The following is a 21,845-nucleotide window of genomic DNA, read 5'->3' as shown; positions in this document are numbered from 1 at the left end:
GATTGCAGATAAGTTCCTGATGTGTCATTTGCCTTTTTAAGAAGAAAACGAGAAAGAACAAGATGGCTGCTCTCAGCTCAAATCAGAGGGGATGGGTCTGATCTAAGGGCCTACATTTATATCCTGGCCCTAAAAGAAAACTGGGCAAAGGGCCAGTTTTCTCTCTCCCACCTTTTTCTTTTACCCCTTCCCAGAAATTATTTCCAGAGATGCCATTTCAGAGACTGCTTGGGTGGCAGCACGGACCATATGAATTCCTCTAATCTTGGCAAAGAGGGAATTAACTGTTATGTCTGAGAGGAGGGCCCAAGAACAAGTTGAAATTGAAATAATAGTGTTGCAAATCATAATTTTCCATATCCAACCATACCTATGACACTCCCTCCGGATGACCTGCACTATTAACCCATGACTGAAATGAACTTAAATATCATTGATCCACAGAAGATCTCAATAATACAATTTTGCTCCAATTCAATTGTTTTAGAAAAACAAAACAAACAAACAAAAAAAGTCAAACTAGTTCATGAGATGTTTTCATTTTTGATGTTGGTTCAGTTGGAATCAAATGACTAGTGGAGTTTGTTGTGGGGGCTCAGTTATTTGCTGTGGCTTGACTTTTGTTTGTGGGCCAGATCAGAACTACACTATGACTTCCCTGGGACTTAGACACTTTTGCCTTTGTGGGCCCCTTCCTTCTTCAAAAAATACTGAAAATTATATTTTATTTATTTTAATTATATCTTATTTAATTGCCGTATATTCATATTATATGAAAACTTCCTTTTGACCTAAATGTGCATCATTTTCTTCTGATTTGAAAAGAAACAATATTTTTATGGGCCCCTGAAAATAGTGTGTATCATAGGTACTTGTGCCTATTGTGCCTAATGGAGAAGTTGGCCCTAGGCCAGATGTCTAGAATAGTATGAAATAGAAAGTGCTGAAAAAGGGAAATGGAGAAAACCATTTTAGCTCATGATGCCATTCTCTCCTATGGAGAGCCACATAGGAATGCTCTGAATCGTAGGCTTCCCCAGAGAATAAGCACAGATTTGGGTTTCAGGAGTAAAATGGCCTTTTTCAAGGCACAGATTCTCCAGAGTAGGAAGCATTTGGCATCTTAACACCAGGACTGGGCTCTGAATGGAGGCTTCTAGTTCTGGGACTTTCCCTAGACCCCAATCACATCTCTACTCTCCAATAACTGCTGTAGTTGACAGCAAAGTTCAGGCATCCAAGAAAAGGTGGTCTGCTCTTGTTGCTATTGAAGGAGAGAGAGGCCATCTATTGAAAACTTCAAGTCTCTCAGGAAGTTATGTGGCTTCCTGCTCTTCTCTCCCTACCTCCTCTTTGCCAACATCAGTTCCAAGCCATTCCCCTGGTCCCACTGCCCTGTCTTTGCCTTTCCAAATCTCACCCACATGCCAAAGGTTTAACTCCAGCCCCACCACCACTGGGAAGCCTGCCCTGACCTCTGAAGTCCAAGATAAACCACTCTGGCACTTGGAGTCTATACCCTCAGCCTAGACTCAGTTCTCTAGATGCCTGTGTGTTCATGGGTGTCCTCATCTTGACTGTCAGCTCTTAATCCTATCTTCTCTCTCTTCTGTTCCCGTCAGGGCACTCAGCACACATCCAGCACAGATTTAGTGAAGCCTTGCTATAGAGCACACTTACTTTAAACCAGGACTAAAAATACTCACAATATGTCTGGCAGCAAAGACCCCATCGACTATGGCACAACAGAAGGCTGCAATCACACCAAAGCTGATAAAGACGATAGAAGCCACCAACTGTGAAGGGAACAAAACAAAAGTGTCTGTTAGCTTTCCACTCTTGCTGCTTCTGGAGAATAGATGATCCCCAAGAGACTGCCAGACAAAGCAGAACTCTGACTTGCCACTCCATGAGGATGCTCTTTGCGGCCATGCAGGATTAGTGGGAGCTGAGGAAGGGCAAGGCAGAGAAGGGGCCAATGAAGCACCATTTACATTTTCAGGGCAAATAAATTCACTCTGTGAGCACCAAAGAAGAGGCTTGCTGGTATCCAACATGCTGTCTATGGCAGAATTTGACTGTGTGACTCTTCCATTCTCAGATTCAGAAAAATGTTGGACCTTTGACATCATGTAGTCCAACTCTCTATTTAATTTATTGTGAAATTAGAGGCTCAGAGAGGGGAAGTGGTGTGTGTGCCCAGGATCACCATCTAGTCCACACAAGAGTCTGGTGCCCACCAACTCCTAGTCCAATGTTCTTCCCAACCCCTCATAGTGGGCACTGATGAATACAGAGATGATTCTGAGGCCTTGCAAAACCCTACATGGTCTTCTGCATCATTGAATAAAGAGAACATTCAACTTAATACTTAAATGTCAAAGACATTTTACAAAGGTTGAAGCCTCTGACACTGAAGCCTCTCTGTGGTGCATATGAAAAATTTCAAGTAAGAAAAACGTTTGCTTGAACTAGATTGCCCTATTCTCTGACCTAGTTAAACAACAGAAATATTCCTAATAATTTGTCTTCCATTACAAAGGTGGTAGGGAGTAGGTGTTTCCAGGGGCATGGATAGGTGCAGCCTGAGTCCACTATCTACTCGTGTTGACCCTCAGAACTAGATAGATTCAGCGTTTTTCTTCCTTTAGGTGTTTGGGGGATAGAGGGGGAAATAGCATGGCATTAAGCAGCTCTCCGGGGAGAAGGAGGAATCAGAGCCAAGGCCACCCTAAATTTCTCCCACCTCAACAGGCTAGGGGGAAATGCTTATCTCCTTTGGGAGTTGTTGAGAAACCTCTCCCCATAAATCTCACTTCACAGCACTGAGAACTGGTAAATAATGGATGAACAATGTCATGAAATTGGCATTATTAGCTATGCTATGATCAACTCTACAACTAAAACTCCCCTATTATTTTGAATAATTTAGGTCCAAAGTGCAAACACAACTGGCAGGGGGGAGTCCAGATGAAATGGAAAACAAGAACTATTAGAACTCCCCTGAGGGCGATTCCCCACATTGCTGGGGAAGAGATATGGTTAGAGTTCTCTGTCCCTAGAGCTATTACATTATCTGATTAAACTTGCTGTTAAATAGACCCCATTATCAAAGTCAAGATGCACAGAGACTTATACTGGGGGAGCCTAATCAGTCCACCATCTGACCACTCACCAGGCATCTTGATTTATAAGCCCTATAAAACTACAATATGATTGCAATTCAGTCTATACCTTCTTCTCCTGCCCTCTAGGAAGCTTTCTCAGACTGAACCAGAAAAATACAACAGCTTGCCCTTGTGGGCCCCCATCAGGACATAGAACTTTCTAAATTTTAACTCCTGTTATATATGCTCATTCTCCCTTTCAAATTTACAACATACTTAGTTTTGAACTACAGATAATGAAAATACTTCAGGGCTCCATAATTTTATTTTGTCTTTTATGTGCTTCAAGTATATTTGTTCTCTTAATCAAAGTACCCTAGATTATAACTTCCTAAAAGTGGGAACCCTCTACAAAAACTTCTTCAAAAGATTATACATCAGAGAGAAAGATGTGACAGTCCAATAATCCGGGGCTGTGGCAATGAAAATCACAGAAACAAAGGCATTTTAGGGGAGGATAGTTGCCTGACTGGATAGGCTGGGGCAGTCCTCTGGGAGTGAGGAGGAAAGCTAAGGGCAAGATCCAAAATATTGTATCCCTGTGACTTGAGGAAACTAGCTAGGCCACTGAGGGAGCATCAGACAAGATGAGAACAAGTCCCAACCACAGGGTCACTGAAAAACAAGTTCCCGGGAGGCTTAGGCGAAAAGGCAAAGTAGCAGGTTTTTTTTGTTGTTGTTGTTTTTTGTTTTTGTGTGTGGCCCAATTTGGGCAACCTTAAGAAATGTGTTACTTTCAGATGAAGAACTTGATTCTATAGTAATGAAAACTTACCATCTGCCGTTTGTTCTCAACGAGGTTGGATCCGATGATTCCAAGGAATGATCCGAAGCCGAGCTGTAAAGCAACAAGGCACACATAGGATGTGGGGAAATGGTCAGCCTGACCGCACAATCATTCAGCTTCTGGATATGATTCAGGTTAATGGAAAGTGACTGGGGTATAGATGCTAAAACCATATGCAGTCGTTATTTACACAAATAAAGTGTGTGCAATAAAAGTATTTCTCCCACCAGTTGCCAATTTTTCCTTGTACATAGGAATCACGCCTAAAAAGAAATGTATCTCCCCAAAACTAAAAGTCAACCATAGCTTTTCAGAGCCTGCTAATTTCAATTTCAATATCCATTACCTAGCATGTAACTGGTGAATCAGTAAGACACATATAATGGGAAAAGCACTCATTATATTCTGATCTTTATCCTTTTCTTTTTAAAGCAACCTTCCAATCTGATGTATGAATTACAAATTAAAGGTTTGAAATAGCAATTTTTGATGCATCTGGCACACTAATAAAACCCAGGAAGTACTTTAGAAAATAGCAAGCACCTTAACCTAAACTTAAAAAAAAAAGAACAATTTTTTTTGGAAGCCTGTATTTGTGGTTGACCCACTGCAATTTATGTTAGCACTTATTCACCTCTCCTTCCATATCTGCTTCATTTATGGACAGAAAGCATTCATTAAAGGACGTACAGAAATGGCAGCATAAAACCCTGAAAAACAATTTCCCTATCTAAGTGGCTGGGATGATGGTTCGGTGTAGCAGATCCCACCTTCGTCTCAGTTCTGCCATTAGTGGACTGAATCTGCCAGTCTCAGCTGAAAATGATCACTAACTGATAGCTGTTGATGGGGATGAAAATCAAAGAAGTAAAAAGTGGTGAGAATGGACCAATAAACCTTAACACAAGTTCAGCGATGTAGTTACATATTTCTTTAGCCTCACTAATGATGTGGGTTTCCATCTGCAGCCTTACCTTGGCTCACAGGGGCATCTATTTCAGTCCAAGGCCCTAAACTTTACACGTAGGCTTGGAAATCGAATGGACCCATGGATTGGGCGGGAGTTTGGTGGGGCAGTGTAGGGGTACTGGGTGGTTGTCTCAGAAACCCAAGAGTGAAAGAAAGGAATGAATACAAATGTACAAAGACACACTCTGCAGGGCCACTCAGCCAGCAAACCCTCTTGGGAAATACATAGAAGCTGAAGGTCAGAAGGTTGTACAGATCCCATGCCATCCAAGACTCTACTAAGAACATCCTCACTCAACAGCTAAACTATACCGATCTCCCACCTGGTCTTATTTTAAAGGTAATTAAAAAGAGTTGTCCTAAAATATACTGATTAAAACCTGGTTATTTAAAAAATATAAAAAACCTGGTTATCAGACTAACTTGGCTTCTAACCCCAGCTTGTGTTCCACTTATGTTTGTGCAATCTTGAACAAGCTGAGTGACCTCTCTAAACCTCAGCTTCCTTATTTGGAAAACAGTGATTGTAGTAGTGATCCTGTTATAGGACTTTTATAAGGATTAACCAGGATGATACAGTCAAAGAACTTTGCACAGTGCCTGGTACATAGTAAGTACTCAGTAAATATTACTCTTCTAGTAATTATTATTACTGTTTTTAAAAAATTAACTTTTGAGCAGTTCTAACCTGATTTGAGCTAGAAAATTCTACCATTATTTGCTGTCTTCCATAGTAGACTTGTGCTCTATCTCATTCGCCCCTCCAATATGTTTCACAGCTTTTATTTTTTAGGAAGAACTCCATGAATAGTATGTGCTTATGGAACTATGGGCCACTTGTGGACATTGAGAGAAAGTTGGAGGCATCTTATTACATGGAAAATAAATGCTTTTACTGAGTAGTTCCGTTTCCACGGGTGTTCACTGAATGTCTCCTGAACGCCAACAGCAGTCTGCCTTAAGATGGGAAGCAAAGACACTAACTATTTCTGCACTCTCATATGGCTCTCTAATGGCGTGACCAGAGTGGGCTCAAGTCTCAGGGAATTGACTGGCAAGACAAGGCACTCTGGGACTGGAAATCCCAGGCAAGCCAGTTACTTCATTCAGTTCCCTCACGTATCCTTCCATTCCATTCTGTTCTACTCCAACTCATCCAATTTTCTAACATTCACTGAGTATTTTGTCAGATAAATAAGAAGTTATGGCCCTGACATCCAGGAACTCATAATCTAGTAAAGGAGATTCAGACTTTAGGTTAAGGACTACAGGTATAAACAAAGTGCGATAGGTGCAGAGAATAATTATTTTTTATTATATCCCTGGCTCTGTTACTTATAAATTGTGTGGCCTTGGGCTAGTCTCTTAACCACTCTGTGCTTCATTTTCCTCATCTAAAATTGGGACTCATGCCCTGGCCAGTTTGTCTCAGTGGATAGAGCAACGGCCTGCGGACTGAAGGGTCCCAGGTTCGATTCCGGTCAAGGGCATGTACCTTGGTTGCGGGCACATCCCCCGTGGGGGGGGGGGTGAGGAGGCAGCTGATTGATGTTTCTCTCTCATCGATGTTTCTAACTCTCTATCCCTCTCCCTTCCTCTCTGTAAAAAATCAATAAAATATATTTTTTTTAAATAAAATAAAATAAAAAATAAATAAAAAATGGGACTCATGCCTGTCCAGCGTGGCTCAGTGGTTGAGCATCGATCTATGAACCAGAAGGTCACGATTCTATTCTCGGTCAAGACACATGCCCGGATTGCGGGCTCAATCCCCAGTGTGGGGCATGCTGATCAATGATTCTTTCTCATAATTGATGTTTCTATCTTTCTCTCCCACTCCCTTCCTCTCTGAAATCATAAAAATATATTTAAATTTTAAAAATGGGACTCACAATGTTACCTATAATGCATGGCTACTATGAGGATTAAATGTGATAAGGTACAGGTATACTTTGGAGATAACAACTACAATAAAGCCAGTATTGCAATAAAGTGAGTTGTAATCTATTTGTTGGTGGAGGTTCTTGCCTTCACTTTGTAAAACACGCAACATCTGTGAAGCATAATAAAGCAAAGTGCCATAAAATGAGATATGCCTGTGTGTAATGTGACTTGCATAAAGGAGGCTGCTAAATACATGGTAGATCTAATGTTTCACAGAGGAGGAGGCATTTTAACATGAGCTCAAAAGATAGGTAGATTCACTAGGCAGGAAAGTAATATATTTTGAGTCCTGGCTGGAAGAATTCACTCTCCTGGATGACAGGTTGATGAACTCAGAAGTGTCGCTAAAACTACCATACCTTTGAAAAGTATTTTAATTTTGAGAAGCACTTGCCCTCCATTTTGGTCATAGTAATGTTATGGAATTTGGTAGCGCTCATACCCATTTGATAGAAAGGAAAATGGAGGTCTAGAGCATTGTATGGACACGTTCCCTCTTGTAGCAAGTTATTGGAAGGGCCAAGACTAACCCACAGGTCCCATGAGAGTCTGGGTACTTTCAACCATGCTTTGCTGCATTTGTGGCCAGTGTTTGCAAGTATAGTGACCTTTATAGCTGCCCCTCCCCCATCCCGGGAAAAAGTTCTCTCTAGGGATGGAGTGAGAAGTCCTATCTGAGGAAGAGCTGAGGGGTTGAAAGAAGGAAAAAAAATCAACAGAATTTCCTGAAAATGGGCAGCTGCTTCTAATCAACTGTTTGCTCTCCTGTAGCCTCAGAAAAAAAAATCTCTAAAGAGAACCCTCGTGCACTGTTGGTGGGAATGCAGATTGGTGCAGCCACTGTGGAAAACAGTATGGAGGGGCCTCAAAAAATTAAAAATGGAACTGCCTTATGACCCAGTGATTCCACTTCTGGGAATATATCTGAAGAAACCCAAAACACTAACTTGAAAAAACATATGCACTCCTATGTTTATTGCAGTATTATTTACAATAGCCAAGATTTGGAAGCAGGCCAAACACCCATCCATAAATGAGTGGATAAAAAAACTGTGGTACATTTACAAAATGGAATGCTACTCAGCTGTAAAAAAAAAAAAAAAAAAAAAAAAAAGGAAAATTTACCCTTTGCAATAGCATGGCAGGACATGGAGAGTATTTTGCTAAGTGAAATAAGCCAGTCCGAGAAAGACAAATACCACATGATTTCATTTATATGTGGAATCTAATGAACAAAATAAACTAAAACAACATAGAAACAGACTCACAGATACAGAGAACAGACTGACAGCTGTCAGAGGGGAGGATGAGTGGAGCGCTGGGTAAAAAAAGGTGAAGGGATTAAGCAAAACAAAAAAAAACAAATACCTCAGAGACAGACAATAGTATGGTGATTACCAGAGGGAAAGGGAGGTGGGGGTGGTAGAAGAGGGTAAAGGGGGGATAAATGGTGATGGAAGGAGACTTGACTTTGGGTAGTGAACACACAAAACAATATACAGATGATGTATTATAGAATTGTCCCCTTGAAACCTATATAATATTATTAACCATTGTAACCCCAATAAATTCAATAAAAAATTAATTAACTATTTTTTAAAAGAAAGGTAATCTCTGTGGTCACCCCTTGAGAACTGCATGGATTCATGGAACATTCAGACCTTTGGACCTCCAGCTTGATTCCCTATTACATGAACAAATAACCAGTTTGCTTTATTTTGGCTACCCTCTACTTGTAAAAGAAAAAAGATAAATCATTAGAAATCAAAGTCAGAGTGTCAAGTGCTCTTTTTGGGCTGGACCCTAAAACCTATGCCTATTTCCATCTATTGCCCCAGAGACCCAGTGCTGAAGCTCAGAAGGATTAGTCATGCAATACACAGATATCAGTTGGACACTTATTCTGTGGCAGGCACTGTGATTTGGAGTCCAAGAGGTGGGGAGGGGTATGACACCAAGACCAATAAGATTCAGCTTCAGGAACTGTAATTAGGTAAACTGGTCCACAATTCCTTTCCATTATCCTGAAATCCACAAAGCTCTTAAAACCAAAAGGGTTTTTCATAACTAACTTGGTAGCAAAACCAGACTTTAAACTGATATGAGGTTTTTTTTAAAAAAATCATCTTTATTGGCTTAGTGCAGTGGTCGGCAAACTCATTAGTCAACAGAGCCAAATATCAACAGTACAACAATTGAAATTTCTTTTGAGAGCCAAATTTTTTAAACTCAAACTATATAGGTAGGTACATTGTTATTAACTTAATTAGGGTACTCCTAAGCTGGCCTTTGCTAAAAATTCAAGGGGCCAAAGAGCTGCATGTGGCTCGCGAGCCGCAGTTTGCCGACCACTGGTTTAGTGTAAAAATTCACAGTTTATTGTAGAAATATGAAAGTGCTCGATTATGGGGTGTTCCTTATGACCCCACTGGGATGTTAGATAACATATGATATATGCACTATATTGCTTTCTAAAATAAAAAAGTCTAAAGTCAAAACACATCTAGCCCGAACCAAGGGTTCAGATAAGGGATTGTGGACCTGTATAAACAAAGCTAAATGAGAATATAGTGCAATATCCCACAAAGCAGGATGCAAGAAATTTCTAGGAATCATTAATAGTCGGAATCTATGGTAAATTCAAAGACAGTAGACATCACTGTGGACCCTAGTAGCTGAGAAAGGTCCCTACTGTGTCGTTAAGTTGGGATAGGACAGAGCATTTAGATATACAGAAAGAGAAAGCAGGGTGGATGTTCTGGGCCAGGGGGAACCATGAAAATAATAGTATTAAGGCAGAAAAGCCCAAGTCATGTTCAGGGGACTGTGAATTAACAATTTTGGCAGAAGAGAGGTCATGGGAAACCAGGCCAAAGGCATCTTGCGAGAGCTTTGAATGAGAACACTCAAGAAGCAACAAGGAACCAATGAAGCTTAGAACCTTCTGGCATTATAAGTCTTATCTAGCAATCAAGTTTTGCATTTCATCTTTAAATGTACTTACTAAAGTAGCAACTTTAATTTAGAATGATCTTATATTTTAGAAACATTTTCAACAAGAGGTGGACAAAAATTCTGCCTAATTCATAATAAACCACCAAATCCCACTATCCAGAGCTCCTTGTATTTCCAGAGCATTCAAGTTAGTCAAAACTTGGTTGGATTTATCAAGAGTCTACCTGTGAAGCTCAAGTCACACTGGCCTAATGAAATTTCTGGGCTATTAATTGTTTCTGAATGATCCTTGTTGTCCCTATCTCCTGATGTAATTTTCAATTAACTGACCCCCAGCCCCCAAAGGAAATGGGGTAAAAACTCATGTGGTTTTTTTTCTTTCCTGAAAGAAAACCCAGACTGGTGTGGGCCCTATCAGTACAACAGCTGGGGAGAGGGTTCAAGAATGAAAGGCTTTCTGCACTGATCCAGTGGCCAACTCCATCTTGTGGGTTGCTTGGGAAACACATTTAAAGGCCTCCCTCTTCTGGATCTAAAATTACAGAATTATAGGGAAGGAGCAGGTTCTCTCCCCTGCCTTTTTCAGTTTCATACAACCCAGGCTCTTATTTTTTTAGGCCTCCAGAGTAGATAGTTCACCAAAACTCTTTTGGAATAGGATGTCTGAAATATGTGAAGACAGTAAAAATGCTAAATTGATGTCTTTCTTTGGGGATTTTAATTTTTTTAAATTGTACAATTCAGCCTGTATAGATGAGTATAATTTTAAAGATGCATGTGTACACGTGTGTCTTAGGGTGATGATACCACATTCTAGCTCAGGTGAGTAGCTAACACTCTATCATAATGCACCTTGTTGTACAAGGGCATCTCTTTTGGCAAAATAAGTATGCCCAGAAAAGTTTCACATGACTTAGAGTTATGCAAATGCTATTATATTTTAAAATGCTCAAGATCTCAATATTTAAATGAATTGTATGGTAAGTCTTCTTTCTTTTAATCTAATAATTGCTCCCTAATTTATCTGTTTTTAAATTTAACTTCTCATATATTGTTAACACATTTAACCAGTTTCCAAAACAGCAGTGCTCCAAATAACCTGAAAAATTTTCACAGTCCTATCAATAGCATTTTATATTCAAAGTGACCAATTTGACAGTATAAATCTTAAAATGCCATATTATGCTCATTCTGGTTTTATTGCTAAGCACACTGTATTTATTGTTTTAGTTGCTTGTACACCTGAATTAGACTCCCCTGAGGTGTTCATTAAAATGCATATTCAGCATGTCTTACTCTTTAAATCAAAGGTTAGCGCAGGAAAAGAAAGCTCAGGTCCTAGGGTCCTATCCAGACAAACTAAATCAGGATCTCTGGGGGTAGGGAGCAGAGCTCTGTATTTTCCACATGTTTGCCAGGTCATTTCTATGCACACCTAGGTGGGGAAACTACTGGCTTGGAGTTTATATAGTACCTCTCTAATTGCCAAACTATTCAATTAGTGAAAGTGTCCCATTCCTGGACAAATCTTGATTCTCAGGCACTTACTGTTTCACAGGTATGAATCCTAATTGTATTTGTTACAACATGATCTGACCTATAGACTCAAATGGATTTTTCTGCTTTTCAAACTGTAATCTTCCCCCTTCGCTTTCTATAATTAAAACCCTTTAAAAATCAACAGGAACTATAAGAACAAATTTTTAAAGATTAAACCATGGGGCACACTGTCTGTTAAAGATGGCTCTCCTATTAATATTTCCAGATTAGCTTTTCGTGAAGAGCACACACAGAGACACACGCCCCCACTGCTTCAACTTGCAGCTCTAGCTGAACATCAGGTACTCAAATAACAACAATCATGCACCCTCCTTCCTTTGTTAATGTATTCCCACCTAGCCACCCACACACAGCCAGATCTTCTACAGAGAAAGTTCATAGCCACCCTTCGTGAATACGAGTTCTTACTCTCAAATCACATGGAAAATGCTTTTCCTTCACCCATGGAGAGTCTGAATCTTGGCTTAAGCATTATTAGCTCATCAGTAAGAAATATTTCACTAAATGCAGCTACCTAAAACACACAAAGTCACACAGACCCTAATATTGCTTTTCTAAGTCACCAAAATGCAATCTTCCCTCCCTTTCCTACCCCCCACCTCACCTTGCTTGTGTTTAAAAGTAAAATCCAATTCTGCTGATGACTGGTTTTCTTGCCTCACCACAGGAAATGGACTGGGTGAGTTCTCACATCATATGTTTAACTGAGGGCACCAAACTGTGTCTGTGGGACACCTGCTCTTGGCTGGCTAGGGGAGCCCTGTTGGCCCTAAAACTGTAAAGCCACACCCCCAGGCCACCTTCAGCTCCTGGGAGTCCAGCCCATGTCATGCCCTAGCTTTGCTAGTGCTCTTGAGGAGGCTGACTATGGAATTAGTGACCTAGGCAAGAGGCATCAGGCTTGTTCACTGCTGGCTTGTCAAAGGCATCCATATTTTACCTCTTTCCCTCTCTTTGCTTCTCTCTCCCTTCCCCACCCCTCAAAAGAAAAGAGAGAGAGAGAGAGAAAAGAAAATAAAGAAAACAACAAATACGTCTGACCTTTTTGCTATTCTAAAAATTATATATTAAAAGAATGAACCATCCTAAAATACCTTCCTGTTTTCCCACAATTACAATTGGGAATTCATTTGATATTGAAAATATGATCCAAATTCTAGAGTTAGGTTTTGGGGTTTAACAGCAGTGTGTGTAGATCCAAATGATATTTTGTTTGTTTTTCTTTCCTTCCCCCCACCCAGCTTTATTGAGGCATAACTGATAAATAAAATTGTATATATTTAAAGTGTACAATGTGATGGTTTTATATAAAATGAGGTTTTGTGTGCCCTGGCCAGTTGCTCAGTGGCTAGAGTGTCAGCCCTCGGACTGAAGGGTTGCAGGTTTGTCAAGGGCACGTACCAAGGTTGCCAGTTCCCTAGCCCAGTAAGGGCCAGTGGGGGAGGCAACCAATCGAGGTGTCTCTCTCACGTAGATGTTTCTCTCTCTTCTCTCTCTCTCTCTCTCTCTCTCTCTCTCTCTCTCTCTCTCTCTCCTCTCTCCCTCCCACTTTCTCTAGAAATCAATGGAAAAACATATCCTTGAGTGTGGATTACAATAAATAAATAAATAAATAAATAAATAAATAAATAAATAAATAAGGTTTTGTATGTAAAGAGTGCAGCAGTTTCCAAAGCGGATTGCATGCACCCTGGGAGTGGGTAAAACAATCCACTGAAGTATGGAAAGAAACTATTTGAACTCTTGTTTCCTATTTGTTTATTTAAAATAAGAAAGGAAATAAGTGTTACAAATATTCAATAAACAGACTGTTATTGGCACCCTCCTTCAGTGTGAATATCAGACAACAAGGTGAGCTACCCTGAGGGAGGAGGGAAAGTTCCAAGCAGCAAAGGGTTGATGGTGGAGCATTTTATGTGTGACCAGACTGTCTTATCTAGTTTTACTAGTAACTAAATTAGTCCCAACAAAATGGACAAGTAGTTCAGAAAGACTACTGCTGAGAAACCACAAACTGAAGATGATCCTAATAATGTAAGCACAAGCCAGCAATAAGAAAACAATAGAGTTGACACTTGTAACTCTTAGGATGAGCTTTTTGTCAGCCACATGGTGAGAGCAACATTGCCCTGGAGCCCTCCTCTGGTCCCTCCCCAGCTGGCCAATCTCCCACATCCCTCCAGGGCCCCAATCATGCACCCGTGGGGTCCCTCGGCCTCTTGCAATCTGGGCTGAGGGACCCCTCCCCCCCAGTGCATGATTTTCATGCACTGGGCCTCTAGTATGTATATAAAAGGCTAATATGCTAAGTGTCTGATCGTCTGACTGGTCACTATGACATGCACTGACCACCAGGGGGCAGACGCTCAACACAGGAGCTGCTGAGTTGTAGTGACTTGGCAGCAGAGGTTCTCGGGTGATGCACCCCAAAACCAGAGAGGAGGGAGCCTGATTCCTTGCGGGGCTGGGCGATTCCATCTTCTGCTGTGGGTTATGTTGTTTCTGGGGCACTGTCAGCTTCAAATCTGGTTTACTGCACACTTGTGTTTGCGTTCTATGCCCTGTATGACAGCAACTTTGCAGAGTGCCTTCTCAAACTCTGGGAACCCTTGGGGGATGTCGGAGAGCCAGTTTTGGCCCAATCCCCCAGGCCAGGCAGAGGGACCCCACCTGCCGGAGGGACCCTGCTCACTCTGCAGATGCTGGGGAGGGACCGCAGGAGTTTGGCTCCAGGGCGTGTCCGACCCCACCCAGTTCTGCCCCACTGGCCACCTTCTAATTGATTTCCTTTCAATGTGCACGAATCCGAGCACCGGGTCAATGATGCAATAGCAATCTAATCATCTGGGAAGAAGTCAGCCAAAAATATTCAAAATTATCTAGTGGATTATCTGAATAAGGATTTATAGCCACTATCTTAAATGACAGACTTCATGTGACATGCATATCATTCTTTGCAATTTAGTTAGTATTAATATAAAGATGTTAAAATTACTGTTGATTTCACTGTATCTAAATTTTGAATGTCAACTTTGTATATTTTATAAACATGTACATAATTTATAAAAGAACAAATATACATATTTTAGGAATAAATATTCTACACATTTTTCCTGATAGGAGTGCAGGATCACTTTGAATCACAGAGTGTCAAGCTGCCAGGGTCCTTAGATTTCAGGTAAGATCAGGAGACTTCTATTATATATTGGAAAGCAGATGCCCAGAGAGGAATGCTCCAAATCACACTGCTAGTTAGGGATGGAGATGCTTAGTCCAGTGTTCTTCTTAATGAGCTCAGAGTTGTCTTTGGATATACATATAGAGATATTTAAAGGAGGAAAACTGAGCAAACACTAGAAACTCAAACCAAATTGAAAACTATTGAAGTAGAACCCAAATGTCTGTAGCCAGCAAGCTACTGAGACCCACCTATGTCTTTTATACTTACAATAACTCCTGGGTAATAACCTCCAACAGTCACATTCTGGGTCCTGGTAGTTGCAGCAAGGCCCACCGTGAGAATTAACACGGACACAATCAGCAAAGTCACGGTGACATAGATGGAGTTTCGTTTCCTCCTATTGAAGGCTCCTGAAAGTACACAGAGAAACTGAAATTGCTCATTTTGACTGGGGAAGAGATGGACACAAAGAAAAAATCACTAGTAAAGTGTTCCTTTCCTATTCCAACTGGTAACTGGGGTTATCTCTGGGGCATGGAATTGTGGGGAAGAAATGGAGCTTTAGTATTTTTGGCAGTCATCAGGTGCCACATTCACAATAAAAAATATATTTCCAGTTTGAAAATAAACAACAGAAGAAATATTACCAGTTACATAAAAACAGCAAATTTTTGTGCTTTCAGCACTCTATAAAAGATGTGTCATACCCACTTAGTAGCGTGTTTTTTAGTCTAAACTATAAGGCATATGATAAATGGGAAGTGTGCGTGTGGAAGTATTAAATGAAAATATTTTAAAGCCAATGTGTAACTAAGAAGGGCTTTTTTCATAAGCTGAAGATATGAAATTTCATTTTCAGTGTAAATATCAGAACCAAGCTAGGAACTGGGATTTTTTTTTCATTTATTTCTGACATTTGCCACCTCATATATAAACTTTAAAATGGTGTGTTGGCAAGATCTGTCACATAACAAATGTGTGTAATAAAGTAAGTGTTTAGAGGCCATTAGTCCGCAAAGATATGTATCAGGGGAGGTAGATGGGGAGGATTATAACTTATACACTTATAAGCTTATGTGAGGATGACATAAATATAAATGACGATAAACCCGTTCTCCTATCAGTGCTTATCAGACATGATCGTGCAAACCAATATTTTTTTCGAAAACAGGCTTATTAAGTCAGATAGAAAAAATGGTATCTAGACTAGCTTTTCAATTTAATTTTTTTTTTTAAGGAATCGAGCACTGGAGCACTACTGCATACTCTTCATGCATTTCTCTGACCTGGGGAGGGGCTCTCAACAAGAAATACCAGGCATGAGTTATCCTATGAGAATCTAGCTCTCCAGGGAGGATGAAGCAGTGGGGAGCCTTCTGATGGGGTCGCCCACCCAGTGGCTTGACTGTTATTTATGGGCCTAAAGAGGCCACTTGGGTCTGTTCATTGGATCCCGTCATTGGGGAGGCCTCACTGCAGCCTCAGGAAGCTGCTGCCAAATGAAGCTGCCTAGACTGCACCACTAAGAAGGAGGGGAGAGAGGGGTTGAGGAAAGAGGGAGGGAGGGAGAAACTGTTGGGATTCAAGAGGCCTGGTGGTGGTGAGAGGGAGGGGTGGTGGCTGACCCTTCAGCCCCCAGCAGACATCCCCTTCTATAGGGAAGAAAATCGTCAAGGGTGCCATTCTGGATTAGCCCCACCATCCATCTTGTCTTCTCTAGTGCAGTCCCTGCAAGGCTCCAAGGGAGGTGGGAGGGGCTGGCGGTCTCCCCTGACGTCAGCCTTGAAAGTGAGGGGCATGACTCATCGGGGTCATTTCTAATAGGATATTAGTCTAAGACTACTTTACGTTGAAATGTAGAAATGGCATGAGCATTTATAGGCACCCACGCTGCACCCTATTGCACCCGGGGAGGAGAGTAAGGAGAGTTGGCAAATGAGGCTCCCCTCCAGTGGTGCCTAAGTCCAGCCTACATGGGAAAACAGAAAGGACCACTAGAGACATCTGTGACATCAGGGCCCTTTGTGTGAAAGGGCTATTTGGGATGCAAATGACAAGCAGACTGATGGTAAACAGGATGAGCAAGCCTGGGAGAAGCCAGACTAGAAGTGGTGCGGATAGAGGAGCAGGACTTATTTCATCTGTTTACCTTGAAGGTTAGTTATCCTTCCTCTGGATTTTGAGGGGATCGAAATGATTCTCTAAACAAGGGCCCCTACATCTATTCAATAATAGATACTTCTCAGTGAATCTTCCAGTTGGTTTCACAGAGGGGCTTTGAGCTAAACTTACCAACATCACCTTCCATTCCTGTCTGCCTTTCTCATTTGTCACTCATACCATCTCTGCCCCAAATTGGCAAAAGAGAGTAAGGGAAACATCTAGATATGCCAAGATTATCTTTGTGACACATGAAAGTGTCTTAACACCTCACATGTAACCTTAGAGACTTAATTGGGGGAGTGTATATGTGCATGGTCTTTCTGATTTTTTTGTATCACTCACCTGCTCCTTCCCCAAATGGCTTTTGATCTTATTCACAGCCTTTGGGTCTCCTTTGCAAATATCACTCTAACTCTTAAAAGCACAGGAACCAGGTCAGAAAAGTGACTCAGCAAACCACACAGTGTCATTTGAAAATCTATTTTTTCCCCCTGCTTTAGAACCTGAATTGAAAATCCAGTCAGCTGAGAAACCCAGGCAAAGATCCTAGAGCTCCACCGGGGCCTTGCCTCTAGTTAGGATTTGCTTTGGGTAAAATTCCTAAGAAAACTCTCCCATCACTAGGCTGAATATCTATTCTCTGTCCCCTCCTCCTCCCACATGTCACCCCTTATTTTACACTATAAGGACCATACTTGTGTAAATGAAATCATTTCTAGTTGCACTTGGGGAATGGACCATTTTAAGGAACGCTGGAGGTGAATCCTTTTGAAAAGTGTGAAGAATCATCCCTCCATTTATCTTTAGTGTTAATTTGACTTAAAAATCACATCTACTTAGAGCAAGACACACCTTTTCTCTGAAGGTGTGGCCCGGGCTCCTAAAAAGCAATTCATGTGTTTGCTTAGGACATTTTCCTGGTGGTTGTTTTGTTTTGGAAAGTAGAGCCCTGTTCTTATTATAGTACTATTTGGCACCTGTTTAGATGTTCTTGTAAACAGAGGATCATCTGATTCCGAATATGTCTAGTAAATGAACAAATCACAAAACCTCAAATACCACGAAGTACTTAAATAAAGCAGCAGGTACTTGAAAACAGTGCTTATCACAATGTTTGATACCTAGTGAGCAGTCAATACTTGTTGAATAAACAAGAGGCAACGTCTCAGAATTGCTTCCTTTCTAATAAAAAAGGCCATGGGTGTGTGTGTGTGTGTGTGTGTGTGTGTGTGTGTGTGTGTGTGAATAAATATGGGTTACTTTTATGGAATTGATTTTTTAAAATAGGGTACACCTGATGGCTCTCCAGAACTAAAAGCTTTCTTGCCAACTAGTGTCACATCCCCAATGTCTCTCACTAGCCTGTCTACTTGGTGCCCAGCATATTCCAGTTTGAATAACAACAACCTCCCCTGTGACTGAAAGCAGTGGGAGAGTCTGAAATCCCGTCATTGGCATTGCCTGCCCCCCCCCCCCACTCCCGCTCGCTGGGTCTGGGCAGCCTCCCTGCAGAACTACTGCAGCCCTCCTTCTCCGCAGTGCCCCACCTCCACTCCAGATTCTCGAGGACCAGGATGCTCAGCTCTAGAAGCACCCAATTATTTGCTGTCTCCACCCTTTCAAATACAGCCTCTGGTCAGAGTCCCCCCACTCCATCCCCATACTGCAGTTTCTGAATCTTGGTCTTTCCCTTCCTCTGAAACCTGTTCAAAAGTCACCTCCTCCAAGTTTTTCTTGGCCAAGTTCACTCTACTGGAATCACTCATTATTTCATGTCCCTATGTACCTTACTCAATAAGTATATTAATTATAATTGCTACAATTATAATTGTAATTGTGAGTCTGGTCCACAACTCATCTGATGTCCACCAGTTTCAGGATTATATATCTGACAGGAACCAAGGTGTGGGTTGCCAGTAGGTAAGGTGATTGTCTCTGCTCACTTGTGTTTTACCTTGTACATGTTCTTGATTACCCTCTTGATTATAAGTTATGTAATCCCAGTGCAGGGAGGATGGGGGGCCAGCATCCTGTCTTGTGCACTGACTAATTTGTTGTTGTTGATGACGGACTAATTTTCGAGGCTGATCTTTTGAACTGATTAGGATTTGCTTATCTTAGCTTTGCCACACGGGGGGAGGGGGGGTCACAGGAAGTCCCAGCCTTGAGCATCCATGGAAACAGGTGGCTTCCCACAGAAGAGCCTCAAGGCTCTGCCAGTCTCCCAAACATTTCTGTAAAGGCACTGAAATCCCCCCACCCTCATTGGCAAATCTTTGACCAGAGACACCCACCAGTGAGTTACAATGTTATTTGGGAGGGAATGAGTGCCCAGCTGTAGTAGAGGTGCCTTAGCCGCTGGGGGTGGTGTTGCTAAAAGGGAAAAAGGGGTGCTGGAAAGGGATTAAGGGACGCTGGAGTCAGATTACCATCTTTCTATTGCCAAGCACTCTGCTCAGCTCCAAGCTATGGACTAACCATTCATCCCCGGGCAGCGAGTAAACAAGTAACTCAGCATATAGTGCAGGCACCTTGGTTCGGTGTATCTGTGTGTTTTAAATTTTACTGTTTTGTCTGTGGTTTTGTCTTGCCTGTAGGGAGAATCCCCTCAGAAATGCTGCCCTTGGAGACTGACCCATGCACTCCCTTTCCACTCCATGCAAAGGAAGATGGTGTTGCCAGAGCTAAGTGGGAGTAGCTCCGAAGTAGCCTAGACTCCCTTGTCCAAAGTGTGAAAATCCGTGGTTACCACTCCACTCAGGAATTTGCTCGCGCCTTGGATCTGTGGACTTTCCAAAGAGGGATGCATAGAGCATACTCCTGCTCCATAAGGGATCCATGATTCTTCTCCCGCAGTATCTGGATGAAGCCCACTCAGCTTCCTGTTGCGCAGACCTTTCAGGAAATGCAAGATTGGCCGAGGGCCCCTGGGAGCCCAAGAATCTCTTCATTTTGTTCCCCAACCCACAGAGCAGTGTGCCAAGTAGCAACATTTTAAGCCCTGGGCTACTAACCTGTCTACTCCTCCACAAGCGGATGGCCAGGCACGAGGGAGAGGGTGGGCTGCTTGGCAGGTGGTTGTGGTGGCTGCAGGCAGTGTGCTGCAGAACCCCCCACCCCGCAACCCCCTTCCCCCTCCCTCCAGCCCTCCTGCGCAGCAGCCTAGAGTCTGGGAGCCAGGGCAGCTTTGGCGCCACAGCTGGCCAAGGTGAGGAGTGCATTGTGTGTGCCTGTGTGTGCGTGTTAGGGAGAGAGCTGGGGGCAGTCTGGTACTGCTGGGTTCTGGTTCCGACCCAAGTCCTTGGCCTCATTTGTACCACGTTGCAAATAACTATGCCCTTTAAAAAAAGCAAATTATTATGCTGAATATGCAAAACCAATAAAAATATGGATCTTTCCCCCATCTAGGAGACTATACTTTATGAGGCCCCTCCAGTGAACTAATTCTGCTGAGACCTAGTCTTTTGCCAGCAATAGGGAGCTCACAGACTGGGTGCAATCCTCTCCCGCCCTTCCTCTCCAGGTGTTCCCGCAAATTCTTCGGAGAAGACCTGAGCAGACTGGATGGCAGAAATTCAAGACGGAGGGATTTTGCAGAATGCAAAGTATGTTGGAAAGAGAGAATTCTATTTGGTTAAAGTGTATTTGAGGCGATTTTTAAGATTAGGTGGGATCAGGGTTTAACAATCCCCTCCCTCTCTCCTGGGCTCCAAATTAATTTCTACGCCCAATGAAATCATAGGGCTTGGGAAGGTGCCTAACAGCTGAGAAGAACTGGGTTTATGTTTTGTTTGTAACTATGAGAAAGCAGCTTTGAGGGGCAGCCAATTTAGTGCCTGGAGGTAGCCATCCCCCAGTTTTGATGAGGAAAGGTGTTGAACCAAATCAGGCTAGTGGGTTCCCGCCCCACCTCTATTCCACCCAGAGAGGGAAACTGCGATTTCAGAAGATGCGCGGGCTTGCGCTCGATCTTTCTTTCTCGTGCTCTCGACCCACCTCCCCCACCCAACACACACACACACACACACACACACACACACACACACACACACACACATTACATATCTTGTATTTGGAGCAGAACAGGAATCAAATTCAAGAAATGTTGATCCTGCCATTGCAGACGGCAGGGCTGGACTGTCTTGAGCGATTCTTCAGGAATTCCCCTCCCGCCAGCTCCACCTCTTTTCTTCCCCCACCCGCCCATCCCCCAGGGTTGCGCAAACCTCCCCGTCAGAGAGGTGCAAGTCAGTCTCCCTCCCACTATAGCTCTGAATTTCAGGGCAGCTTCGATGGAGTTGGGAGGGGGCGCGGACCCCGCTTCTTCTAATTATTGTTATTATAGAGCTCTTAGAAGTGACGCCGACTTTGCAAAGAGAAACCGTCGAATGGAAAGCGAAGGCGCAGGTTGCAGGGAAGTGTTTTGATCCCCAGACAGCTGGGATTTACCACCCGGCTGCAAGTCTGTCGACACACTCACACAAACACACTCACACCCACACTCTGGGCAAGGAGATTCCCAAGCTAGCTGGGCGCTCCGACCTCAGAGCTTTGCTCCCTCCCCCGCTGGGCCGCTCCCCTGGGGCTCTGGTCCTAGACCCAGAGGCTGGGGCGCTCGGACCCCCTCCTTAACCCAGCTCCCCGCCTCTCTGGGCAGTCAAGGCACTCCCTGTCCAGAAGGCAGTGCACTCACCCCTTGCTGCCGCCTCCTAGGAAGAGCGGCTGGACTTACCCATAGAATCGGGCAGAGACATATCGCTGGACCGCTGCTGAGTCAGGGACTGATGCATGGTGAAAGCTGCCCTGTTGCCCTGGCCAAAGAGGCTGCTTCAGGCGTCCCTGGCTCAGGGCGCCCCGAAGAGCATCCTACTCCTCAGCAGCCGCTCCCCCTCTCTCTCAGAGAGAGACTGCCTGGGTTTGCGAGCTGCAGCTCAAGTGCCGCCTCCTCCTCCCCTCTCCTCTCCTCCCTCCCTCCCTCCCTCCTCTTCTGCCTCCCTCTGGCAAGGGAGGCAGCAGCATTGACGATCCAGCATTGGTGTGCGCTTGCGCAAGACCCCCCCCTCCCCCTCGACCCCCCCCCCATCCTAGTTATCCACCTCCCAGCCTCCCAAGCCAGACA

At 43.0% G+C, this 21,845-nt stretch overlaps 1 protein-coding gene across 3 annotated transcripts in view; it reads right to left on the bottom strand.

Moving 5' to 3' along the window:
* TMEM255A (transmembrane protein 255A) overlaps positions 1 to 21,641 on the bottom strand; it is a 54,537-nt gene extending 32,896 nt beyond the window's left edge. For all 3 annotated transcript variants that reach the window (XM_079764496.1, XM_079764497.1, XM_079764498.1), the window contains exons 1-4: positions 21,459 to 21,641; positions 14,831 to 14,973; positions 3,943 to 4,005; positions 1,707 to 1,796 (exon numbers count right to left, since the gene is read on the bottom strand). In XM_079764496.1, coding sequence (XP_079620622.1) covers positions 1,707 to 1,796; positions 3,943 to 4,005; positions 14,831 to 14,973; positions 21,459 to 21,516 — 354 coding nt within the window. In that variant the 5' untranslated portion in view covers positions 21,517 to 21,641. The remainder of the gene's footprint in view (positions 1 to 1,706; positions 1,797 to 3,942; positions 4,006 to 14,830; positions 14,974 to 21,458) is intronic.
* Positions 21,642 to 21,845: the final 204 nt, after the last annotated feature.

This window comes from Cnephaeus nilssonii (genome assembly GCF_951640355.1).
Source record: "Cnephaeus nilssonii genome assembly, chromosome: X".
Taxonomy (NCBI): domain Eukaryota; kingdom Metazoa; phylum Chordata; class Mammalia; order Chiroptera; family Vespertilionidae; genus Cnephaeus; species Cnephaeus nilssonii.
Note: the sequence above shows the minus strand (reverse complement) of the source record. Positions and strands in the feature narration are given on the sequence as shown.